Raw genomic sequence first — 27632 nt, 5'->3', positions numbered from 1 at the left:
CCTACCTTTCCCAAAGGTGACGAGCTTTTGTTTTCCTTTTTCTCTAGTACAAGTATAAAGAATCATATGAGAAAGAAAAAGGCAAACACGTTGGATTCCGTAGCCTGCAGGATGATCCTAAACTGGTTCACTACATGAATGTGGCCAAAATGCAGTCAGAACGCGAGTACAAGAAGGGTTATGAGAGCAGCAAGACAAAGTATCACACTCCCCTAGATATGTTCAGTGTGACAGCTGCTAAGAAAGCCCAGGAAGCGGTTACAAATACCAACTACAAACAGCTACTACACAACTATACACTCTTGCCTGATGCGATGAATGTGCAACTACCAAAACACATGATGCAGATTCAGAGTGATGTATGTAACTTAACTTTACTTGGTTATACTATTTTGCCAAAAGAGTTGAGGCTAATTAATAGCCAGTGGCAGATTAAGGCAGGATGGAGCAAACAGGTGTTCGTTTGGGGGCCCTAAGTTTTCCAAAGAGTTATAGTGATTATATATAGTGGATTCCAGGATACTCCCTGAGCAAACAAACCCTAGCTCCAAACATTAAATTACTTCCCAGCCAAGGAACATATTTTCTGATCATAAGTACATTTCTGTGGTTGGTGTTGTTACTTTCTAATTGTATTGTGATATTACTGTTCATTATTTGTATTGTGGTAGCACCTAAGTTTTATCTATATATAATATCTCTGTGTAGCTTAGAGTCCTATTTTTTGTTTCCTCCCTTCCCCCTCACTCCCCAGTATCTTCTAGGGATTTCATAAATAGATCTATTTTGTTGAAGGATACTTTACATTTTGTGCCTCATCTCCATTTCTCCCCCATAAAATACATACAATAGATTTATTCTTTGCATCCTCATACTGTTTTAGGGCAGGTCCTGAAGTCCATTAAAGTTGATGAAAATTTTGTCTGAGCAGGGATTTGTACTATCAGGCCCTAAAGAAGAAATTGCTGAAGAGATAGAATTGCTGGGAGTAAATTAACTAAAAGTGTCAATAAGACATTTATTCTAAAAAAAATGATTATGCTCCCTCTCAGTTTTCCTACTTTATCCATCAAATTTTGCCCTCAAAGGTGTGCATTTAGCTTCCAATTGGAGTTCTGCACATGAATCATAGAGAAGAATTTAGCCCTATATTTTGAATGATCTTTAATTGCATCCTATATCTTTGAAAAATGTGAGTGAGCACTGATCAATTTTGCTCATATTTTTCTTTCAACAATGACCAGGAAAAATTCAAAGACTTCATTTCTTTTTGTGTGTGGAAATTCTGATTTCTCTTACCCCTTTTAATGTCTCTGTTTATTTTGTAAAAAGAGTCTTTACAAAACAGACTTCAATAACTGGCTAAGAGGAGTTGGTTGGCTGCCAATTCAGTCTTTGGATGTGGAGAAGGTCAAGAAGGCTACAGAGATTCTCAGTGAACAGAAATATCGCCAGCACCCAGACAAGCTAAAATATTCCATTACAACTGATGCAATGGAGCAGGTGCTAGCTAAACAGAATGCACAGACCATGAATAAGGTGAGAATTTGCTCCGAGGAACCTGTGTTTCTATATTAATGCCTCAGTCCTGCAACGTAAAGCGCACTGAAGTCACTGGGGTTCCATATAGGTGCATCGGTCTGCCTGGATGCATCACTTAGTAGGATGGGGGCCTAAGACATTATGGAAGCACCATAGTTAAAAGTGTGCTGCAATTTGCATTCAGAGCAAGATTATAGTTTATGTTCTGTTTGGATTATATCGTGTATCCTCCCCATACGTACAGAATTGTCATTCTTGTGTGTGTGAGAAATAGTATTAGTAATGAGTGAACTGCAAAAGCTTTGGAATTCTGATTCAGTTTGGATAAGCACTCCCTGAAATGAGGATTCTTCTCTGAAGCACATCCAAAGCATTTGGGGGCACAACCAGGACACCATCCCAAGTGGGTCATGGATGTGTACCTGAGCACACAGAATAGGGAAAAACAATATGTACATTGAAAATCTGCAGTTACAGTCTGTTGCTTATGATAATATCATTTGCATAGTTTATCATAGGAAGTACAAAAGAAAGATGAGGGAAATTGTCACTGCGCTATAGTTAGTTTTTTGTATAGGTTATTTGTAATGCTTATGAAGTTTTGTGCTGCAGAGTCTAATTTAGCACACATGAGTAAAATGAAAAGAAGCTCTTGTTTTATAATGAATTGCAATGTATTTTTTTATATTAAACATCACTTTGGAATTGCAGAGGCTCTACACTGATAAATGGAACAAAGAGAAGACAAGCATTCATGTTATGCCGGACACTCCAGAAATTCTGCAGTCGAGGGTGAACCAGATCACCATGAGTGATGTAAGCTGACATAATCAAGCAGGACATTCAGTGTCAGTTAAAAATGCACTCCTAAAGTGGTGCCCTTTATAGTTCTCATTTTAAAACATTTAAATGCCAATGCAGGGCTATTAACATTTCCACCTTCATAACAAAAACTTTGTTCCCTTTTATGTTTTGGATTAGAAATTATACAGGGCAGGCTGGGAGGAAGAGAAGAAGAAGGGTTATGACATGCAGTCAGATGCTATCCCAATAAGGGCAGCCAAGGCCTCCAGAGACATCGCAAGTGATGTAAGTTCTATTTTTAGATTGCACTCAGGTAACATTATGAAAGAGGTGTAAATTAAGAGGAATTCAGGCTACTTCATGTATAAAACAAGTCCAATTTGGGCTGATTCCAACCCTAGAGGATATCTACTTCACAACTGGCTTTTGAAGCCTCCTAGACAATCTAGGTTTGAATTACATGCTTGGTATGGTAAATCTTGGAACAGTTCTTGGTCTGAATATTTATTTCACAAGCCTCCAGTGGATCCTCTGCGTACTCTGTACCCCTTGATCATTCTTGGCTTGATCCTGCAAAGTGCTGAGCACCATAGCCCCATGAATTCAATGGGTTACTTATATGCTTAAACATATGCTTAAGTGCTTTGGTGGATCAGGATTGTGGTTTTCACAACTTTGCAGGGTTGAGCCCTCTGTGATAGGTCAAACCGAATGTTTTATACCTTTTTAAAAATAAATGCATGCTTAATAATGCATTCTTCTGTACTGAGTTTACCTGGATATGTTTATTTTCTGCTTGCAGTACAAATACAAACTAGCCTATGAACAGGCAAGAGGAAAGCATATTGGGTTCCGTAGCCTTGAAGATGATCCCAAGCTGGTGCACTTCATGAAGGTGGCTAAGATGCAGTCTGACCGTGAATACAAAAAGGACTATGAGAAGTCAAAGACGAGATTCCACACCCCAGCTGATATGTTCAGTGTAGTGGCAGCCAAGAAAGCACAGGAAGTGGCTACCAATACAAACTACAAGCACCTGCTCCACCATTACAATGTTTTGCCTGATGCTATGAATCTTGAATTAGCCAAAAACATGATGCAGATACGGAGCGACGTAAGTGAAAGACTACAACTTTTGTGTTACCAATTAAGTGATATTTAGTTTATGAATAAATACCATAGGTTAAATCCTAGAGTTTTATAGATAAACTAGTGCAATTGTATATTAACATGTAGCAAGTATAAAAGAGCAGTACATCAGTAATGTGCACATTGTATTTCTTAGAATAATCTGAAATATTAAATTAAACTAGTTTATAAAGAATTTAGATGGGATCCAGATGGCAAGTTTGCCCACTTTGTTTATATGCTTGTCACGTGTTTATAGCTTACATGTCCCATTTGACTCAAGGAGTAATACTTGTGTGCAGCCCAAGCCAAGGAAAGCTTCACTAACAGAATCATCATACATTTTCCAAGAAATTATCCTTTCATAATTAGGGGAACCAAAGTTGGACCCTATTGTGCCTCAGAGGGATGTCTCCAATGTATAGTGTTACTTGGGGATACTCCTGAGGTGATGGAGCTTACACACTGTTTCTGAAGGCTTTGCCTAAAGACACAATCTAGTTCCTTTTATTGGGAGGGACTGATCCTGCAGCCATATTTGTGTATGCTATAGCTTCACAGAAGTAATTGGGATTGGAATTTTATATGGAATGTGTAGGAATATAGGCCCACATTAGATCTGGGTGAACTATGGTTTTAATTTGAGTTGGGATATTAATGTGAACAAGAGGCCCAAAGCATGGAATAAAAAAGAATGAAACCATGAGGAAAATTAGTTGTTATGTTAAACTTGTAGTGACTCTTCAAACGACCAGTGTTATCTTATTCAAGGATTGGGCTAAAGTAATAGAAATAAAACATGGTTATTGGGTATCATGTGCAGTAAACAATTGGCTGTATGAAAAATGCCTTCATCTGACCTTAGCTAAGGTCTGATAATTGGCAATGACATCACTTGCTTGTTAAAAGGGTATAAAAAAGTAAACTCTTAAAGAGTACATTGCTAATACCTGCCGGACCAAGCTGAAGTTGACCAATATGAATCTGAACATCCTTGGCTTTAGCCCATTTGTAAGTATCTTGATCAAATGCTTATAAATGTTTTGTTACTGTTTGGATTTAGTAAATTGCTTATTAGTTAGGCTTTTAGGCAAGTTTAGGGCAATTGTAATAAATACCATTTGGCATTTGGATTTAATAAAGGAATTTATGGTTAAATTAGTGTTGTGGGCCTTAATAAAACACACAGCACTGCTATAAAAGGATGTAAACTTTGGATACATAAAAATTATTCCATTGCATTCATTTAAATGTGCATATGTTCAAAAACTCAAAAAACCACTAAACTTACTAAACAAGTAGAAGGGGACCCAGAATTTTTCATGCATCAGGCTGATTTATTTCCTTCTCCTTACAGAATCAATACAAAGCTGACTATGATGAATTCATGAAGGGTGTGGGATGGATGCCAGTAGGCTCTCTGGAAGCTGAGAAGAATAAGAAAGCTATGGAAATTATAAGTGAAAAGAAATATCGCCAGCACCCAGACAAACTGAAGTATTCCAGTCTGATGGACTCTATGAACATGGTTCTAGCTACAAATAATGCTAAAATCATGGACAAAGTATGAAAATATTTGTCACAATTCAGTTATGCATGCAGTGATAAAAGACAAATTGGAGAGTTGTGTGAGCATTTCTTTTTGAAATGATCAGTTCTGGCCACAGATGAATATGCTGGATTCTCATTAACTTTATCCCCATAGGCCTTGACACAACCAAGGAAAAAGCTGGCCACAATATGCAAATTTTCAAAAGCGCCAAAATGTCTTAGGAGCCCAAGTCCCAGTTCCAAAAGTACCTACATCAGTTTTGAAAATGGGACTTAGGCTCCTGAGTCACTTTGGCTGTTCTGAATATTTTATCTGAATTATGTTACTGTGATCAGAAACTACTGTGTAATATGAATGTACTTTGTAGTTACACTTTAACTTTTCACTGCTGATTCGCCCGCTGAGCTGCCATCATCCATTTAATAGAAATAGGCTCAGTACTAGAATGCACTGTAACAGGGGTGGGTGGGATAAAATTAAGTGGATCCTGGATCCATCAGTGTTTTAGGCCATCACACAGGCTCTCAGACCCAGTTCCCTAAGATGAGCTCTTACCTACCTACCACTGGGATCTTGCCATTACTCTTAAGTTAGACAGCCAAGTCAGCCTGCCTCCTGAAGGCAGACAGCTGATAGCAATGAGCTGCGTGCAGAGCTATTGCATAATATTCTGACACTGAATAGTTCTTTCTCTGGGTACAGAAGCTGAGGATTCTGCTGGATTCTGTCACTAGATATGTTTGAACACATTTAGGAGGTTAATCCTTCCTAGATGCACCAGGTATAGTTAGTAACCGTCAAGCAGGTATGTCCTATGGGACTGATTCTTCTCTTCACTTATATACCAGTATAACTTTGATTCCAATGGAATTATTCTTGATTCACAATGTTGTAAGTGAGAAGAGGATCAGGTGTGTTTGGGGCATTTTTTTTAGCACGTCAGCAAACTTTGTCAGGTCCCATCACAGAGAGAGTTTATAATCCTGTAGTGTTAGGAAACCTCAGACTCAAATTTCCCATGTTTTGCTTTATCCTGCAGAGAGAAAGTAAGTAGACAGGTGCATTTTCAAAATAATTAAAAAGAAGTAACATTTTAAATTAAAGGCCAAGTTCTGTCCTTGGATTCATACACTGTGATGTGCATGCATTCTGGGGACCTATTTGGCCCTTATGAAAAAAGAACGGTGATGATAATATGCTATATTTGATTTCTTTGTTGACATCTTTTTTTATTCGCCCTTCCAGCACCTGTACACACAAGCCTGGGAAGCAGACAAGACAAAAGTTCACATCATGCCAGATATTCCAGAGATTGCTTTGGCAAAAGCAAACGCATATAACATAAGTGATGTAAGTACTGCTACTCAGACTGATTAGTTGGCACTATCTTGCAGTTATCTAGTATTAGGAGTAATTAAAATGACAGTACAGTAGAACCTCATTTATTCACCCTTCACTAATCCATAGTAATTTGCACTCAGCAAAGATTTCATAGCAGAAGCTGTAATGAGTTGCCACAGTAAAAAACAAAATATACTGCAGAATATTTATGGGTATATTATGAAATATTAACATAAATAATTAAAATGGGATTTGTAATTGTTAAAACAATAGTTTGGGTATCCTTGATTTTTATTGTTGTTTTTCCTCCCTAATTTATAAAATTTAGTCCATAAGCCACAACAGTCTCCATTTTTCATGGAAATTAGTGTCTGCTGTCTGTAATAGACAACATTATGGGCCAGTTTCAACCTCTGATATCTATTGCTAACATCTGCACATGTAAAATGAGGAATGGCATGTATAGATACTATCTTGCAATGCTGTATCCATCTGTTGTCTCTTGCTTTATACTTAGATTGTAAGCTCTTTGGGCAAGGATCATCTTTTTGTTCTGTTTGCGTAGCATCTGGCACAAAGGGATCCTGGTTCATTATTGGGGCTCTTAGGCAGTATGGTAATATAAGTAAATAAATAATGTGCACAAAAGTAGATATTTTTATTGCATTTTTGAAATGGTGGCCTCTTCTTTATAGATGCAATTTGCGCCTTCTAAATTTTCACCAATATTTCTGCACTTGAAGAAACAAATCAGGGTCTTTTGCCCTTCTAGTAACCTAGCTGCAGGTGCAAATCAGATAGTTAGAGATGCAAATACTCTGTGCTTAATTTTGAAATATTGCCCCGTTGTGTGCCTGAATGCCTTAAGACACTTGTTGTATGAGTGTTAAATATGAGGACAGAGCAGTGCTACTGAAAAGTTCTTGTTTCAAATGATCACATATATGGCATCGTTTATTCTGTTTTTATATGCATTAGTGCATTTTAAAAAAGAAATATTCTCTCTTTATTTTTTTCAATTCACAGAAAATTTACAAGCATTCCTTGGAAGAGTCTAGAAGGAAAGGGTATGACCTCAGAGCTGATGCTATCTCCATTAAAGCTGCCAAAGCTTCCAGAGACATTGCTAGTGATGTGAGTTTTTAAAGGAGGAAACTCTCTGTTGTCAAATATTATGAAGCATTCATTTATCGACTTGATTCCATTTTGGATGCTGATTTATGAATTCTCTTTATTTTCTATATTGTTTATAAATGTGTTTAATAAGTATAGCTTTTGTGACATTATATTGGCTCACAGTGATCAAAGAGCAATTGCTTCATTAGGAAGATAGGGAGATACATAAGGAGTCATTCTAGCATGGATCTCATTTAGAAAACCAATTTTACCTATATAGTACGAGTCATTTGTCAAAGTGACTTTGCTGGAGCACTTTTTAAAGGTGACATTGTATATAGTAGCTGGCAGGGGCGGCTCCAGGCCCAGCACGCCAAGCGCATGCTTGGGGCAGCATGCCGCGGGGGGCGCTCTGGAGGGTGGCAAGCGGGGTGCCTTCGGCGGCATGCCTGCGGAGGGCCACCGAAGCCTGCAGGACCGGCGACCGGCAGAGCGCCCCCCCCCCCCCCCCCCCGCGGCATGACGCCATACTTAGGGCAGCGAAATGTCTAGAGCCGCCCCGGGTAGCTGCATGCTTTAGTGTAGATATACACGTGTTACTCCTTAATTGCTGCATTATGGAGTTCAGATGTTAGCCTCACCAATATTTGAATGGAACAAAGGGCGCTTTGTAATAAATTATGTTTGCTGCTAATACTACAATGGTAGGACCTGATTACTCATCTTGTACTCAGTCTCTGTTTAGGTGACATTTGCACTGAAGTCAGGGGGGCAAATCCTGCAGAGAAAACCAGTACAGAGTTTCACTGTGCAAAGGTGGGGTGGGAGCACAGAAGTCAGGGTCCACACTGAGGTTCCCTGAATATCACTGTTCAGGCTTTGGGTGTAGCAAGGACAAAACTAGCCTATGGAAGCGGGGAAGGAGAAGGCTGAAAAAGCTGATGCTGTGTTGATCCTTAAGTTCTTCCACACAGCAGCCTCAGAGTTGCAATAGACACTGCAGAGTGGATCTGCAGCTGCTTCATAGCCTGGGAGGAGGTTTCCTCCCTCCCAAACCCTCTCCAAGGAGCTCAGCAGTGCAGATCAGAGCCTGATACTGGGTCTGTGCACTCTGCTGACCAGGATTTAGGCCAATGGGAGTGTTGCTTGAGTATGGACCTAGTTCGGGTTTAAGGTTTTAATCCATTACACCGTTATTAAGAAAACAAAACTCGGAAATAGCGGGAAGCAGCTTGTAAGTTTAAAAACAATTGTTCAGTCTTAGAACTAAACATAACCACAGAGGTCATTTGATCTTCAAACTTGGGCCAAACTCCAGACCTGAGCTCAAAGTGTTAGTAAAATAAAATCCAAACATTTTTCAAAGGGATGCCTCCAGCAAATTGGGACTTCCTTAGTTTCTTATCAGTCTCTCAATCTTCTCAAATTATGTGATGCCATGACAGTGAGATTCAGTAACAGCTGTCCTCAGAGGCTACATGAGGCACTGCAGGGAGTATGGCATTATGAAGAAACTTTCCTTTTCATGAAAAGGATTTTTAGGATAATTCTTTTTAAAATGTCCCTCATAAAGATCAAAGAGGTAGGACCCCTGAGTTTTTTCAGGGGTTAGCATCAGATTAAGTAGAAAAAGCTACTGGTGCTGTGTTTCCCACAGTGATTTTTAAATAGCGTATTTCTAATAGATGTGGATTTTTCTCAGAGGAAAGGTTGCTTAATTATTTTCTCAGTTTAATTTGTTATAGGCAAGGTGGTTTTAAGGCCTTTTGTTCTGTTTTCTTCACAGTACAAATACAAATTAGGTTATGAAATGGATAAGGGGAAACTTGTAGGCTTCCGCAGCCTCCAGGATGATCCCAAACTAGTCCATTTTATGCAAGTGGCTAAGATGCAGTCTGATCGTGAGTACAAGAAAGCCTATGAGACCAGCAAGACCAGTTACCATACACCTGCTGATACATTAAGTATCAGGGCAGCGAAGGAGGCACAAGGTAATATAACCAACACTAACTACAAACACCTGATCCACAAATATATCCTCCTACCAGATGCAGTTAATGTGGAACTGACCAGAAACATGAATCGGATTCAAAGTAATGTAAGTTACTGGGTTTTTTTTGTTCTGATTTGGCCACTGCCTATACAGTACTACTTTTTCAGTTGTATATGAAGAATTTTTTTTTAAACAAGAGAATTTTTCAGTTGCTGAAATTTGTAAAATGTGCTTTTCCTTTTTGTCTTCTGTTTTACAGAATAAGTACAAAGAGGACTACAATGAATGGTACAAAGGACTTGGTTGGAGCCCTGCTGGTTCTCTGGACGTGGAGAAATCTAAGAAAGCCACAGAAATTGCAAGTGACAGGAATTACCGCCAGCACCCAAGCCTTTTCCCCTTCACAAAACAGAGTGACTCCATGGACATGGTGCTAGCAAAACACAATGCAGATGTGATGAATCAGGTGAGGGAATACAGTAAAAATCGTGGATGTAAATGATCACTGTGTAATTCAATGACACTGCCTTTCTCCAACATTGCTTAAAACACATGCTTCCCTGGCAAATTAGCTTTGCCAAGATAATTAATTTCTTTTTAAGGTATGAGAGAACAAGCCATTTACAGATTTCTTTTACCAGATCCAAGCACCCAATTACTGGCTAAATAATTCCTTCTCCCATTTTTCTCAGGGTTTGATCATGTCATTGTTACTTGTACAGTCTCAGTTATTCTCACTGGCATGATATAAATGTTAATTTCTAATTCTGGGATGCGGGAGGGGAACTATAAGCTTCCATAACAGCATTCAGAAGTCTAGCCAGTGCAGGTCTCATCCTGCCCTCTTTACTAAGGAGAAACACTGGCTTTAAACAAATGACTGTGGAACAGGCTGATAGTCATTGCTAGAAATGCTCACTAAGGGCCTGATGAATTGACCTCAGTGGGAGCAAGATTGGATCCTAATTCACTTGAATCATGGATTAAGTCAGTAAAAATAAATACAATCAGCAACTCTCTCTCTCTCTCTCTCTGTCCATAAACAAAGTACACACAGAGAGATCTATCTATCATTCCTATTAGCATATCTGGTACTCTTTTTTTCCTGTAGCATATGTACACTCAAGCTTGGGAGAAGGATAAACTTCAGCTTCATGTGATGCCAGATACACCTGATATTCTACAGGCCAGACAGAACATGGCAAATTACAGTCAGGTAAAGAGTTGTAAAATACTTTATACTGTAGTTCATTTTTTAATACATTAGTTCTGTTTTCCTCAGTGAAAGGTGTCCTGTTATTTAAGAGTAAATATTTGTTATGAACTAGAGGGAAATGAAAAATAGATGGGACTTAGACTCCTGTGTCACTTAGGAGCTTCTGAAAATTTAATCCTAAACTCTTGCTAAACATAAATATTAGCCCTGTTCAGCAAGGTGAACTCAGAAAAAGGCTTAGTGCGTTCTTTATACCTCCCACAGACATGTACAGGGTCCTTCATGGCCTCAGTCAGAGTAGGTTACAAATTCCTTGTTATAAAATTCCAAACCCACTATGTGCAGGTTTCTCAACCTATCATCATGGACCCACTGGGCACTGTGATGTCCTGTCCCTTTAAATGTTTGAGCACTCCTCTGTGCAAAACCTCACCTTCATGTTGATTTCAGTTTTGCTGCCAGAACAATGAAGTCTCCACAGGAAACAGTTGTGTTTCCATCACCTCCCTTTGTGTCTGTTTGTCTGGCTCCCTCTCTGCTGGGTTCAAATATAACATACTGGCAATGAAGAATTTATGTTTCATGAATATCCTCTATTCCCACTGCCTGAAGAGGAAGAAATAGCAGATAATATGATGTATAAAAGGGGAAAACTTCACCTCTAGACAGCAGGTGACAGACTGCTGCTTTTTGCTGCTGGGACAGTGTGAGCCAGCTAGCTAGAGAGGGGGAAGTAGGCAAATAAAGATAGAACAAAGGATCTGGGTCGCAGTTACTGCTGGAGCTGTCCAAACAGAGCAGTGAGGGCAATGCAAGAAGCCATCTTGGTTGACTGTGTGCAAGAAGGCAGCATGTGAGATAGCTTTAGCCTGCACTGAGGGTCTTCAGCCAGCAGAGGGAGCTGAATTCTGCATTCTACAGTATAAGCACACAGCCAGCAAAGGGAAATCAAGGGCAGATAGTGCACAGTTTAAAAAAGGGGGAATTTCACTGTGGCAGAGATGATGTCCAGGAGACGTGAAGTGCAACAGCAGAGCAGAGTAAAATGGCAACTTTTCTGTGTAGTGTTGGTGAGTCTGATGAAAACCACAAATCATGAATGTACCTTGGATGTTTTCAGCAATTTATTGCTGGCAACACCATTCCAGACAGACAAATGGTTTCAAACTTGCTGACAGTGATGGGTCCAAAGGCATGTAGACTGCTGCATGACCTGTTGTGTCCAACTGTGCCTGGAACTTCCACATATGCTGCAATTACTGCAGCAATACAGGAACACTTTTCTCCTATCCCATTGATGATAGCAGAATAATACCAGTTCCATTAGTGACATCAGGGAAGTGGAGAATTCGGAGCACAGTTTGTTTCTGCTCTAAGGAAGTTGTTAAGAGTATTGTCAGTTTGATGCCCTGTGTGACCAGTTTGTCTCTGGATTATGTAATGATGAGATCCAGAAAAAGTTAGTGTCTGTGTCAGTGCTTACCTTCAAGATGGCTGTGAAGTAGCTATTGTCATGGAAACTGCAGAGAAGGATTCTCTGGACTTTAATGTGAAGTCGGAAATTCATAATGTGGATAAAGACAAGAGTTCTACTGACACTGATCAAGACCTAGCCCTACACATGTTATCAGAAGTTGGTGTAAAAAATGGGATCTTGGTTACTCCCTTGATTGAAGGTGTTCCTGCAAGACTGGAACTTGATACTGGAGCTGCCATCTCACTGATTTCTGCATCTGCCTATCATCAGATATTGACACAAGCGCCTCTGGAAGAAACCTCTATGGTTTTGAAGCATTATGCTGGAGAAAAGTTAGTAACAGAAGGGATATTCCAGATGCCAGTTCAACTAGATGGACAATCAGTTGCTTTACTCTTGTATGCAAGCAAAGGAAAGTTATCACCATTATTTGGCAGATTTTGGCTTGAGACGCTTAAGGAGAATTGGACTGAGATCATGGTGACCATGAAAGCACCTCAAAGTCTTCAAGAAATACTGGACAGACACTCCAATGTCTTTGAACAAGAACTTGGACAGATGAGCAATGTATCAGTGAAGCTCAGTATTAAGTCTGATAGCCAAAATATTGCAAGCCCAGAGTTGTGTCTTATACTCTGAAGCCTCTAGTAGAAGCTGATATGGAGCATTTAGTGAACACTGGAGTCTTATCACAGATTTCACATGGTGAGTTGGCTACATTTATCATACAAGTAATCAAGAAGGATGGCTCATTTCCCAGATTTGTGGTGTTTGTGATGCTGAATCCAGTCTCATGTTCAGACCAGTCCACTAACTCGTATTGAAGGTTTGTTTGCTACTCTTACTGAAGGACTGTGTTTCAGTAAATTGGATTTGCTCAATGCATACCTACAAATAGAGATCGAGCCCACATGTCACAAATATCTCACAATCAACATGCAAAAAGGCTTATTTTGTTGTAACAGGTTGCCTTTCAGTATCACATAGGCACTTGTCCTGTCCCAGAAAGCTATGGATGAGATTCTGAAGAGACTGAACGAAGTTCATTGCTATGTGGATGACATCCTTGTTACATGAAAGGATCCAGAGGATCATCTTCAAAATTTGTATGTTGTCTTGCAGTGTTTGGAAGGCCATGGACTGAGAGTATGTCAAGACAAATGTGAGTTTTCAAACCTTCAGTTGGACATGCAATTGATACCACAGGCTTAAGGAATCACCAGAGAAAGAGAAGGTGGTTCTTTACGCACCACTCCAGAGAATGTGTCACAGTTACATTTATTCTTAGGGCTGTTTAACTACTAATCTGCCTAATCTGGTGACAGTATTGGCACCTTTACATGAATTGTTACAAGCAAAGAAAAAATGGAAGTAGACTCTGTGTGCGTGTGTGTGTTTAAGGAAGCAAAGAAATTTGACATCAGCCGAAGTTCTTACTTACTTTGATGCCTCACTACTATTGCAATTGGCTTGTAATGCTTCACCATCTGAGTGCATGAGCTCTTTCTCTATATTTTTCCTGATGGCATGGAGAAACCAATTGCCTTTGCTTCACGAACGCTTACTATGCTTGAGAAGAACTATGTGCAAGTAGAGCAAGAAGCTCTAAGCATTATCTTCAGAATTCGGAAGTTCCATATCTATCTGTATGGTAGATATTTTACCTTGCTGATGGATTATCTCCTGTCACTTTCAATTTTTGCACCTAAACATGGAATTCCATCATTAGTTGCTGCTCGGATGCAATGGTGGTCGTTGCTACTTTCAGCTCATTCCTATGCTATTCAGTTCTGTAAAGGGACTCAGCCCGGCAATGCTGATGGACTGCCATGCCCAAGCTTCCATTAGCCCAAAGAAACGTCAGATGAAATGTTTTATCTCAATTTGATGGAGAGGTTACCCATCACTAGCACAGACATCAACACAAAAACCGCTAAGGATGATGTGCTTTCTCTTGTGAAGGGAATGGTATTACAAGGTACAGTGTTGGATCATCAGAATCCCCAGTTTACTGCACATCAGCGTGTTTTATATCTGAATCACAATTGCATCTTATGCAGAATAAGAGTGATCATTCCAGAATCACTTCACTCTCTGGTTTTTGTGATGGTCATTTTGGCATTGGATGAGTGAAGGCCATAGGCTGGAGTCATGTTTGATGACAAAGATATTGAGAGGAAAGAGAAGTGCTATAGTATGTGTCAGTAAATTCAGCATGATCCTAGTCCAGCTCGTTTACACCTTTGGTTGGGGCCTCAGACTCATTGGACACATATTCACATGGACGTTGCCAGACCTTTAGTCGTAGTCAGTGCGTATTCAAAGTGGCCAGAGATTTTAGAATGATTTCTACTACAGCTACCAAACCCATTGGACATCTCTGCATGTTTAGCCAATTTGGCTTACTAGAACAGTTAGTGAGTGACAACAGACTTCAATTTGAAGAATTTCAGAGGTTCCTAGCTTCAAATGGAATTCAGCACATATGTTCTGTTCCATACCATCCTGCTACAAATGGACTTGCAGAATGCTTTTACAGTCATGTAAGGCCTGCTTAAGAGTTAACAAGTCTATTTTGAGTCATCAGCAGAAACTGGATAATTTTTTGCTTGTCTACAGGAACACAACACGTGTTCCTACCCAGGAGTCATCTGCAACTCTTCTCTTGAAGTGATCTTTGTATACCTGTTGCGACCTGCTACATCTTGATGTTGCCTCCTCTGTAGCCAAATCCCAATCTATGCAAATTGATTAATGACATGAGACTCATCATCATTTTTTTCAAGTAGGAGACTCAGTATGGACTCGCAACTACAGTTGTGTGGTGAAATGGGTACCTGGAGAACTTGTAAAATGCACAGAACTTGTTTTGTGTATGGTAGAACTGGTGGTATTTTATGGAAATGACATATGGATCAGTTGCAGTCTTGGCAAGTACTGGAGTTGGGAGATGTTCCAGTAGGACTTTCTGTTCCTCCTTTCAAACCTCCTTCCATTACAACTCCTAATGTCAACAGTTTGGTGGAAAAAACTTTGGTACCAGATACAGTTGATTCCTTACCCCCAAACTGTTCCTGTTGTGAAGGGCACTGCCACACCATTGTCACCATATTATCCAAGAGAGTGTGAAAACCAGTTGTATGCCTGAACTTATATATTGTTTAGTTAGTGAGTTGTTATACCAGGGCAGAATAATCCCTTACAGTTTGAGAGTCAGTGGTAGTCCACCTGCACTATTTAGGTTATATAGTGTTTCATGTTAGCCATGTAAATGATGATGTATATAAATTTGGGAAGTTTTTAAAAGTAGGGTGGAGAATGAGATGTTCTGCCTCTTTTAATGTTTAGCATTCCCAGTGCAAAGCCTCACCTTAGTGTTGGTTTCAGTTTTACTGCCAGAACAATAAAGTCTCCATAGCAGACAGCTGTGTTTCTATCAGCTCCCTTTGTGTCTGTCTCTCTCCATCTCTGCTGAGTCCAAATATAACAGGCACATAGAATATGAAGCATTTACAGTTGTTTCCACCTTTTTTTCTGACTGTCTTTCTTAATTTTCCTTCTAAATATAGGAGAGTGACAGTCTGTGCTAGAGATTTTTTGTAAACTACTTAGTTTTTGCTTTCTGTGGGTGGTTAGAGGCAGGTCTATTAACTCCAAGTGTTTAAATTACATGTGCATAGTTCAACTGGATTGCATTTTTTAGAGCTACAGTACATCCTGATTAATAGGAAATTTGCAAATCCATACCCAATATTAGTAGTTACTTCAGTTCCACTCCAGTGGCCAAACTTCCCAGCAAAGTATTAGTGAGTGAGGAAGATTGATCTGGTGTTCAGGGCATTAGACTAGAAGTTGGGAAGCCTGGGGTCAAATCTCTGCCCCACCACGGACTTTCTGTGTGCTTTTGGACATGTGAATTAGCCTGTCCGCCTCATTTCCCTCTTTGTGAAATGGGGATAATAGCACTTTCCTACCTTATTAGGGGTGTTGTGACGATAAATTCATTAAAGATTTTGAGGCATTATGGTACTGGGGACTATAGAAGTATGCAAAATAGAGAATGAAGTCTCACATTACTAAGGCTTCTTGGACCTGATCCTCAGCTGGTGCAAATCATCATATGTTCTCTGAGATGGAGCTCCACACGACAGTGGACATCAGCTGAGGACGTTGGCATGTTAGTTTTTACAAATTATCCAACAATATAGAACATACTCGTGTGTTATGAAGCATTAGCATAAATAATCAAAACTAAACTGAACAAAGTATATTTGGGGTGTCTCATCCTGTTTCATTCTCAGGGTACATCCAATGCTGCTAGCCTCACAAAGAAAGAACTAATTGAACTCTGATTTTTAACCTAGTATGATAGATGGGGATCAAATTCTTTCCTGCTGTAATGCCATTTACTTTGGTGGAGTGACAAAGGGAATGAATTCATCCCTAAATATTAATTATTCCTTATGTAAGAACAAGCATTGCAAACAGATTATTTGTAATCTAGTAAGCACTTGTGAAAAAAACCTATAATGTATTAAAGACACAATCCCTAATACTGCCCCCTAAAGTGTCAAATCTTGAAGTCCTTACCTGAGGGTCTATTGTAGGTTTAGCCATAGCCCTGCATTAGACAGTGCAGATCACATTGCCCCAGTGAAAGTATCAGTAACTATAATAAAACCATGTTTCCAAATGCTCCCCAGCGCACAGAGGGGCAGCCTGCAGGGGTGCAGTGTATGCTGTCCTGCATATCTGGCCCGCTCTGCTGTAGGGAAAGGGTAATGAACTAAGAGCAGCCTGCTCCCTGAATGGGGTGCTTTGTGCTCTCTCACTTTTTTGCATCCATGCAGGGCTCAGCTACAACCTGGCCCTCAATTTTCACACACACTTTTCTGAGGCAAAACTTTTGCCTGAGTAAGTGCTGAGTTAAGATGGAGTGTAGTACTCAGGACTTGGATTCAATGTTTATGCCATGGGTTCTATTTGTATTGTTTTTACAAAGATGCAAGGGGAGTTTTGGAAAACACTCTCTGTTTTCAATTTTAGAAACTGTACAAACATGGATGGGAAGAAATGTTAAAGAAAGGCTATGACCTCACACCTGAAGCCATTTCAGTGAAAGCAGCCAAAGCTTCGAGGGACATTGCAAGTGATGTAAGTGACATTTTCAATTCGATCTGTGATGGATTTTATGCACTCAGACACAGTCTAATAACCCTCATTGGCCCAGGTCCATCCCTGTGCTACGAAGGTGTGCTGGAAGGGATAGAGAGATAAGAGAGCGTTTCCTCCCCGTGTAACCAGTGGGACAGACTCTCTTAGCATTGATGAGACAGTAGGAGAGAGATTGCTCTCATATCATTGCACCATGACCCCAAGCTTGCCATCTGCCTTCTATGTGGCATGGGAGCAGCCTGTACTACCCAGAGCTACCTGGTCTATGTCCTCCCACTGCCCTGAGTCAATCTACCATGAAGGCTGTAGAACAGGTCTCAGGGCAGACACATGCCCAGCACTGCTCCACATCCCAGCCTCAGTGCAGTGCTTGTGTATAAGGACAGGTGTTTGCTAATTTTTAGGGAAATGTTCTGGATAGTCAGGACTCTACATTTTCCAGTGCTGACTTTTATCCCTTGAGACACTGGGATTATGTCTCCGCCTGGGAGTTCCAAGCAAGTGGTCTCTCCAGATTGTAGTTGGTTGGTAATTCGTGCAGTGGAGGAGACATTCTGAGAGATGTGCAGCCTGCTCTTTCTACGGAGTCCAAAGGCTCAATTCCTTCGGCAGCAGAGGCATTCCTAGAACACTAACATCAAGCAAAGTTATGCACATACATCAAGGGAATATTAGACCCCTAAGTGTGAAACCACAATGATCTGCTCAGCTTCTAGCATCCAAGAGAGCAAGAAGTTCAAGTTTGCTTGTGAGTCTAACTGCCAGCATACATGGCATGCTGGTGAATGTATCTGATAAGCTGTTATTTCCCCATTTTCTCATTCTTACCTTAATTTGAGTACCACAATCTTTATGATTTTAGTACAAGTATAAAGAAGGTTACCGCAAGCAGCTGGGACATCACATTGGATTCCGCAGCCTACAGGATGATCCCAAACTTGTGTTATCCATGAATGTAGCCAAGATGCAGAGTGAGAGGGAGTACAAGAAAGATTTTGAGAAGTGGAAGACCAAGTTTAACATGCCTGTGGATATGTTGGGCTTCCTGCTGGCTAAGAAATGCCAGTCGTTGGTTAGTGATGTAGACTACAGACGGATCCTACACCAATGGACTAGTTTGCCAGACCAGACTAGCATCATCCAAGCTAAGAAAGTATATGAACTACAGAGTGATGTAAGTTTCCTTTTTACTTGATATATTTCTTTTATATTTATGGAAGATATGTTCATTATTGAAGGGAATCTGGTGTCCCTGTAGAGCAGAAATGACATTTCCTCTTGTAGTTCCAGCAATATAGATCATAGCTAAACAAGCTCTATTAATTGCCAGTTAATCTTTTAACATAGTTCATTGATGCAGACAAGAGAATGACTTTCCCTGATTTGTTTGGTTCCTTAACAGAATGTATATAAGTCAGATCTTCAATGGCTTAAAGGCCTGGGATGGATCCCCTCTGGCTCTTTGGAGGCAGAAAAGAACAAGAAAGCTTCAGAAATCCTGAGTGAGAAGAAATACCGCCAGCCACCAGACACTGTTAAATTCACAAGTATTCCTGATGCCATGGACATAGTTTTGGCAAAGTCTAATGCCAAAAATAGGAGTGATGTAAGTTTCTGAAGGCTGCACATTTAATTGAAAACATAAATTAACTTGTAATTTATTTCAACCTCTTATATAATGCTAAAACTAGTATAATTTGAGTTAACAGTGACTAATATGTCTTTAAAAAAGGAATTTTCCTGTTGTTGGTCATAGCTGTGTGTTTAGTAAAATGTCAGATTTCTGTGATTTTTGGCCTGTTTGGCATCTTGAGTTCAGCTGTCAAGAAATCCCAAATGTGATTCAGGAGATTATCATGGCTGATCTACAAAACGTATTCAATGTTAAGCATAAATAATATCTTTACCCATATTTAACCTTAATTATGCTGTATATGGGACTGCTGTAATGATGACTCTTTTTGGCCTTCCACATACAAAAGGGATGCAAAAAATTGTATTAAATAGAACTCTAAGTGATTAATGCATTATTTTCTTCAACTATCCATCCAGTACCATTTATATCTCCCACACTTGATACTTGCGTGACATGTTCTTGTATTGATGTTAAAGACGTAAGGTGGAGCTGAATGAAATCTGCTATTTATATGAAGATTCTATTAGACACACTGTTCTTGTTTGTTTCTCCTTCTAGAGACTTTACAGAGAAGCATGGGACAAGGACAAGACTCACATTCACATCATGCCTGACACTCCTGAAATCCTTTTGGCTAAAGCAAACTTAATCAATACAAGTGACGTAAGTTTAACTCCATACTACACTGGATGTTCGACGAGCTTATGACTTGAAAATTCACTTCATGAATGCAGTCTAAATTGCAGTAAAGTCCTTCAGAATTTATTTTGGAACTCTTGAATTCTTACAACCTTTAACATACCCATGGTCTTTTTCTGGCAAACTTGTTCTGTGGAGGGAGCCAATATGGCAGTTATTAGATTACAAGAAAAATACCAACAAAGCATGCAGTATGAGGTTGCTATCTTTAGATATGTCCATTTCATCCCTATTGCTCAAATCAACACCTTAAATACCTCTCCAATAAAATGTAATTAGTCTAGCAACCTGTTGTGGGAAAATGTCTAATTTCAGTGAGTTGAATTTTTAGAATTAGAGTATCATTTTTTGTCAAATTCTCCTTTGTCATGGAACATAAGAAAGAAATGCCAAAAAGATTTATCAATAGTATTCAAGAGGAGAGGTCATGATAGGTTGAAAACAGACACATGGGGAGTCAGAAAATATGCATTGTTGACTTTCTTATAAGTCCATGTAATTGTGGTCTGGAGCAATGTTTATTAATCAGATTACATAAGTAAAGTAAATGACAGTATTGGTTGCAAATGAGTTGCAACCAAAAACTTTTATTTGCCTCTCCCCAGTCAATCTATTGCAGTTATGCAATAATTTCCACCCTTAGTTTGGTGGTGGAAAATTTTCTGAAGTAAGAATAGCACGCAAGACTTTTGACTAATTTCTAGCACCAAAAAAAGCCATCTCAGAGTCCTAAAAATGTGCCTTTTAATTTAAAAACATGACAGCTCGGCTAGCATGCCTTGGCAATTGAAAATTAGTAGTAGCCAACTCCATTTGTTTTCTGCACATGTAAAAAATAGGAATTCAGTTCTTGAACTGTGGTGTAAAATACATAGCATTCCCTTTCTCTCCAAACATGAACACTGGAATACTTTTCTGCAAAGTGTTCTTGCAATCATTATTGTAAACTTATCTCAACAGAAACTCTACAAGCTAGGATATGAAGAACTGAAGAAGAAAGGCTATGAACTTCCTCGTGATGCCATATCACTCAAGTCAGCAAAGGCATCCAGAGACATTGCAAGTGAAGTAAGAGTCTTACTAAACTAAAATAACAGACAGTGTGGTTAAGCACTATAGGGCTGAATCAGTGCTGATTGAAACCAATGGGAGTCTTTCTATTGGCGTCAGTGGGATAAGGTCTTTCTGTCTTTCAAAAAAGAAAAAGAAGGCATACAGTGGATTCTTCAGTGCAAGGCTAGTCACCTAACAATACATTGTGTTTGTTTTTTTCAGTCTGCTACTATATATATCACTTAAACCCGGTTTATTATTGAAATTTTGTGGATGACATTGACATTTTATTTCATTTGAAAATTAACATAGTACATCAGTGACTTAGACTGTGCTACAGAGTTGCATGTAATTGTTTGAAGATGAATATATGACTCACTGAAATAGAGTTTGAATTCAGATTTAATATTTCATACCAAACCTGGAATTAACCATTATGGACAATTATTTGCTAAATATAACCTGGATCCCACAAACCTGTATGTGAATAGTCCCAATGAAGCACACTAAGTCCAGTGGAATATGCCACATAAATTGGGACTACATAGATGAGGAAGGGTTTGCAAAAGCTGTGAACCCCCATCCTATGAAATTATAAGGGCTATTGTCTTCTACTACAGTGGGATTAAGGATGCTCAGCTATTTATAGGAATCAATCATCAACTCATAGGATTAGGTTCTTAGTATGTTATAATAACTAAGGAGTTTCACCAATAGTTTTTACAAAGGTAGCATTTCTAGGTTGAATCTGAAAAAGCATCAATTGTTCTTTTCTTTCTTTCCAACAGTATAAATACAAAGAAGGGTATCGCAAGCAGCTTGGCCACCATGTGGGAGCCCGCAACATACAGGATGATCCCAAAATGGTGTGGTCTATGCATGTAGCCAAGATCCAAAGTGACAGGGAGTATAAGAAAGATTTTGAGAAATGGAAGACCAAGTACAATAGCCCAGTGGACATGCTGGGAGTCGTGCTGGCCAAGAAATGTCAGGAACTAGTCAGTGACATTGATTATAGACATCCTCTGCACAAATGGACATGTCTGCCAGACCAGCATAATGTTGTACATGCCAGGAAAACGTATGATCTTCAGAGTGATGTAAGTTCTATTTTTACTAGCTTTGTGAAAACTGAAGTGTTTTATTAAATATATTTTTGCTCCAATGTCAAAAAACATATTTAAGGACTCTTTCGTCCTGCAAAGACCTTTACGTCCTGGATTGGTGGGTATTTTCAGACCAGTGACAATAGAAGTGAACTCTTCTGCAGGTTAGTAAGTTCACGATTAGCAGCAGGCAGCCTACTTTTTGTATCCTTACTAAGTATTGATCTCCTCTTGAGCAATTTGGAGTTAAGTTTGTTGCAGTGGATTTGAACAGTGGATTGGAGCAGAGTGAGGGCAAGAAAATCTGAATTTCATGTCTTTAAATAATTACTATTTTGGCTGTATAAGTGACATGTTAAGAGCTCAAGGGGCTGGGAAGTGCATCCTCATCTGTGACATTTGGCAGAGGAAGAGGTGGCTGTAATTCCTGAAATGCACATTGAATGTCTAGGTAATCTCCATTATAGTTATAGATGAATCTCCATCCTGACAGAAACAGAATTTCCAGCAGGTGGAGTAAGATTTCTGTGTAGTAACTAGTATAGGCAGAATCACCCTTGGTTTCAGAGACTGTGAGGGCATGTCTACATTGTAATGTAAGCCCGGAGTTGTACAGCTCGAGTTAGCAGACCCTGGGTTTCTTGATTTAGGGCTTGAGAATTTACAATCATTTGTATCCCCAGATTAGGAATTTTTGAACCCTGGGTGCCAACCTGGTGTTCTAGTGTCTATGCTGTGGTGTGGTGTGGAGGCCCCAGTCCAGCCACTCATATCCAAGAATTCCTAATGCCCTCCAAAAATATGCCCTCCAACCCTTTGTTTGTGGTGCACGTGGGAAAACTTGACTGTCCACCAAAGTTGACTGTCCTGAGAACAAAGAAAGTTGGCCCATGGGATTGTGGGATACTTTTGGTGGACTCCCAAAGCACAGGTCTACATTGCAAAGCAATAGGGATTGAACTGTGGCTCCAGGCTTGACTCAGGCTTGGAACCTCCACTCCCTTGGGGACCTGGGTCTGAGTCCTGGTTTATGTGTAGACCAGACGGTGGGTGAGGGTGGGGGGAATTGAGCCTGAGTTTGAACCCTGGGCTTACACTGAAACACAGATATACCCTCAGTGCTGAACTAGCCTTGTCAGAGGGCGGTGAGGTGATAACCTCTGTTATCATATGATATTGATTAAACAGTGAGAATCTCTCAATTGGTGCTGCTTTGCATTGAAGAAAAATGTTCATGTTGTCTAAATAAAATAATGAACTTTCTTGTCTTCCTCTATAATTATAACTGAAGTAGGCAGAATCCACCTTGGGTTTCAGAGTCCATCACTATAGAATTATCCATATCAGAGGACTACAATACCTCTGTCGTCATTAGATATTGATTAAACATTGAGGCTCTCTTTAAGTGGTGCTGCTTTTCTTCGAAGAAAAATGTTCATGTTGTCTAAATAAAATAACAAACTGTCTTGTCTTCCTCTGTTATTTCAGCTTTTATATAAATCAGATCTTCAGTGGATGAGGGGCATTGGCTGGTCCCCAATTGGTTCTCTGGATGACGAGAAGAATAAGAGAGCAACCCACATCCTGAGTGACCATACCTATCGGCAACACCCAGACACGATCAAATTTAATAGCCTGCTTGATTCTCTACCAATGGTTCTGGCAAAGCACAATTCTGAAATTATGAACCAGGTGAGTTTTCTATTTATTTGCAATTAGAATTAAAATGGTATAATTTTTCTGGATTCTAAAGTGTTTTTTCTTAAAGGAAAATAAGGAAGTTTACTTCACAATACTATAGCCATTTCATTGAATGTCAGGGATTTATTTCCATTATAACTGACTACTTTTGTTTTGTATTTTGAGTTTCTAGCACATAGTTAAGGTATATTTTAAAAACTATATTTAATAGTTGCTTATGTTTAAGATCAGAAACATGAAAAAGTGGTTTAATAAGAGATTAGCTTTATGTTTTTACATGTTATTTTATGTTGTTATAAAATAATTAATGTAAAGAGCTGTATATTTCCTTTTCAAGGAGGGGTGCAATTATTTATCATGATTGTACAGACAATTGGCCAGTTATACCTAGCAAAGATATTCATATAAATGTCAGGTGAATTGTAACCCAGAAAGTTTCTTACCCAAATAATGACTGAGGTCTTCATGATTCCAACATCTTATTACATTTGCTGTTTGCTTTTCAGCGCTCATATACAGCAGCTTGGAATAAAGATAAAACTAGTATCCATGTGATGCCAGATACCCCTGATATTGTATTGGCACAGCAGAACAAATTGAATTACAGTGAGGTAGGTGATGCCTTGCTTAAAAATTGAAAGGCAGCATGTGAGACTATTTAGATGAAAAGAAAGTGCATTATTTCTGAAATGTAATGAATATTTGTTATGATTTTAGAAACTGTACAGACTTGCAATGGAAGAGGACAAGAAGAAAGGCTATGACCTACGGGTAGATGCCATTCCAATCAGGACAGCTAAAGCCTCCCGAGATATTGCAAGTGAGGTAAGTAAACTTGGACCCTTCTCCTCTCAGTCTCAACATTGTAGTGAGCAGTTGAGGGCATGCTTCATCAACACAATCATGTATCCAGCAACACACTTTCCAAACAATAAATAGAGTGCAACTGGAATAAAATCTTCCCTACGGGAACTGTAGGGCTGTCCTTACTTTATCTGTGGCAAGGTTCCACTCCCAATATCTGTTGTCTATTTGAGGATCTCTGTTTGATGGCTTGAGGGGTGTGACAAATGAAGTCATCTTGTCCAGTTCTGATTATGACTAATGCCTCCTATTTAATAATTGCTTGTCAATATTTTTAGCAGAAATAGTTTTTTTGTTGTAGTGAAACCTTCCAATACTGCCTGTCAGACCTTTCCCAGTAACAAACCCACTTAATTGAAACTGGCATTTGGAAAAAAGTGTGTTTCACCTTGTTAACTAGTAGACTTTATGCAAAAGCATTAAACAAATTTGGACTGGATTTTAGGCTAAATGCTAGTTGAGAAATTGACATGGGCATGACCACGTACAGTGGCTTATCCAGTCACAGGGAGAAGTTTTTCCTCTCAGAGACTGTCAAGCTAAACTATTATTGTAGCATGTTGAAGGTCTATGTAATATTTTGATACTTAGTAATTGAATGTAGTATCCATTTACCAATATTTTTTAATAACGTCTTAACAAGGTTGAGGCTATTATCTGAGGAAGTAACTGATGGACACCTCAGAAAGAGAATCTGAATTCTGACCTCAGAGGAGCCTGACCAAGGAATTAGAAATAACTTTGATACAATGTCTCAGGCAGAGGAAGCTGTAGTTTTCCTCTCCAAACACTCCAAGGACCTAGTCACAAAGACATCTTATTTCTTACACGTTTAAGGAGCTCTTGTGTCTAAACTTCTTTTTAAGTGCAGGGAGCCCTACGAGAGCTTTACACTCAGATACCACACTCTATGAACAGAACACTTCTTCACATAAAAGCCTCCATACTCTGAGCTCATGATGAAGTCCTCCAGGAAGTTGCTATAGGATTATAGGATGTTCTCTTAGCCCCCACCCCGAATCTTACTTATTAAACTTTTTTTTTTGCCTACAGTACAAATACAAAGCAGGGTACCGCAAACAGCTTGGCCACCATGTGGGAGCCCGCAACATCCAGGATGATCCTAAGATGGTGTGGTCTATGCATGTAGCCAAGATCCAGAGTGACAGGGAATACAAGAAAGATTTTGAGAAATGGAAGACCAAGTATAATACTCCCGTGGATATGCTGGGAATTGTACTTGCCAAGAAGTGCCAGGAACTGGTTAGTGAAGTTGATTATAGACATCCTCTGCACCAGTGGACATGTCTGCCAGACCAGAATGATGTTGTACATGCCAGGAAAACTTATGATCTTCAGAGTGATGTAAGTCCGACTTTTACTAGCTTTGTGAAAACTGAAGTGTTTTATTAAACATGTCTTTCCTGCAATGTCAAAAAACATATTTAAGGGCTGCAATTCTGGACTCTTTTATCCTGCAACGATGTTTTCTGCTGCATACTAGATTGGTGGGTTGTCACAGTTTCAGGTGAATTTCATGTGTATTCCCCCTCCATGGTCCAGCAAGGGGGCAGCCACTTTAGGCTTCTGACTCCCAGCCATCACCTCGCTTGGATGGAAATCTGCATCTCAATCCCCACTGACTGGGCCTCCCTGCCTACAAGCTTTAGTGTCAGACTCCACCAATTTGGTCTACTTAAGGTATCCTCTGTACACCTAAGCACATTATACGTCATTTGAAAGTGTATTATGTGTACTTTAAGATGAGGAATGATGTGGAACTGTCAAGTGGTGCCATTACCATAGAAACTGGGATAAACAGTGACACCATCAACATGTTAAAATAGCTGCTCTGAAATATTTGCTTTTGTTTGTTATTTTAACTCTATGCATGATTTCAAGACAAAATTGAATTTCTCTGTGACTTCAAAGCGTCACAACAGCAACCTAAAGGATAAACATCTATTAATAATTTTTACAGGTGTAATATAGTTGTGTTGGTGACATTTCTAATCAAAATCATGATCATCATCTTGTTCATAATTATGGTCTCTGTTGAGAGTGCGTGGGTTATCATGGTCTTCATTGCCTTGACATGTACACAGTTCTGTGCAGGGCAGATTATTCTGATTACAGTCACAGCTGATTGTGCAGGGACTCCTATGGGCATATGTACAGAGAAGGTCTTGTACAAGCTCAGATGCCATTGGGCCCTTGAAGCATACAGGAAGTAGTTGATCATCCATATTTTTCCATCCATGATTCAATGGTGATCCAATATCTGGTCTATCTATGTACAAAGTTATCTAAATCTTTAACATGCTCTTCAAAACTGTCCTTCTAATGTGGGAGTTTGGTCAGTAACTTGTCCTTTTCGATGGTTAGATTGAGGCGCAAAACAATTCAGGTCTCTGTGGGTCTCCTTTTCTTACTCGCTTTGGTCATACAGCACCGCTCCCAACTTCCTGGTTGCAGAAATTATGGCTTGTCCATCATTTTCTCCCAATTTGCAAGATCTCTGAAGCATAAACATCTCTATCAGTGACCTAATTACTATGGTTCCTTTGACATTAAGAGACCCAAAAGTCATATTGGTTCCTACTTCAGGAAGTGTTGCCTTTCTTATTAACAAGAGAACCAGCAAAGACTCTGGCAGACTCCAATTTCTTTACTCCCAAGGCCAAGTGAGTGGACAGTTGGTACCAGGTTTCTCAGGAAGGGTTTAAGCATTTCTTTACTCATTCAGTTCCTGATTGTTTGGTGATAGCAGCTGCTAATAAGCTATCTTGTCAAACCTTTACACTCCAGCTACAAAAAGGAAGCAATTTAGGCCACAGCATTATTCTAGACCCTTTTTCCGACAGAGATCTCAGTATCCCACTAAGAAGAGATCAAACTTTCTAGACATCACTAGCCATATTCTACTGTGGTGGGCCATTCTTACAAGAAGTCTGTGACCTCAAAGCAGTTGCTTTGACTTTTTTATCAAGGTCAGCATACTGATGATATCGCCTACCTTTGGGTCACACCTATCCCTTTTTACTGTGCATGGGAAAACATCATATCAGACAAGTTGCTACTCAGCATTGTAAAGAAGGGATATGTTATCCTGTTCCTTTCTATTCCTTTTCCCAAACTACCTTTCCTGTCCCTTTTCAGGGACTCCTCTTATGACACCGTGTTACTTCAAGTGTCATGGTCTTTTCTAGAATTGGGAGCCACAGAGAAA

The 27632-nt window shown here is 39.5% G+C and overlaps 1 protein-coding gene across 1 annotated transcript in view; it reads left to right on the top strand.

Annotated features, from left to right (window-relative positions):
* Window positions 1-27632, top strand: part of NEB (nebulin) — a 195472-nt gene that overhangs the window by 39768 nt on the left and 128072 nt on the right. The window contains exons 32-52 of the mRNA XM_045032832.1: window positions 48-359; window positions 1333-1539; window positions 2254-2358; window positions 2524-2631; window positions 3149-3460; window positions 4832-5038; window positions 6272-6376; window positions 7394-7501; window positions 9270-9581; window positions 9736-9942; window positions 10588-10692; window positions 17216-17323; window positions 18207-18518; window positions 18747-18950; window positions 19539-19643; window positions 20640-20747; window positions 21521-21832; window positions 23327-23530; window positions 24046-24150; window positions 24257-24364; window positions 25457-25768. Coding sequence (XP_044888767.1) covers window positions 48-359; window positions 1333-1539; window positions 2254-2358; window positions 2524-2631; window positions 3149-3460; window positions 4832-5038; window positions 6272-6376; window positions 7394-7501; window positions 9270-9581; window positions 9736-9942; window positions 10588-10692; window positions 17216-17323; window positions 18207-18518; window positions 18747-18950; window positions 19539-19643; window positions 20640-20747; window positions 21521-21832; window positions 23327-23530; window positions 24046-24150; window positions 24257-24364; window positions 25457-25768 — 3966 coding nt within the window. The remainder of the gene's footprint in view (window positions 1-47; window positions 360-1332; window positions 1540-2253; window positions 2359-2523; window positions 2632-3148; window positions 3461-4831; window positions 5039-6271; window positions 6377-7393; window positions 7502-9269; window positions 9582-9735; window positions 9943-10587; window positions 10693-17215; window positions 17324-18206; window positions 18519-18746; window positions 18951-19538; window positions 19644-20639; window positions 20748-21520; window positions 21833-23326; window positions 23531-24045; window positions 24151-24256; window positions 24365-25456; window positions 25769-27632) is intronic.

Source organism: Mauremys mutica, chromosome 10, assembly GCF_020497125.1.
Source record: "Mauremys mutica isolate MM-2020 ecotype Southern chromosome 10, ASM2049712v1, whole genome shotgun sequence".
Lineage (NCBI taxonomy): Eukaryota > Metazoa > Chordata > Testudines > Geoemydidae > Mauremys > Mauremys mutica.
The sequence above is the reverse complement of the archived record's forward strand: the minus strand, read 5'-3'. Positions and strand labels throughout refer to the sequence as shown.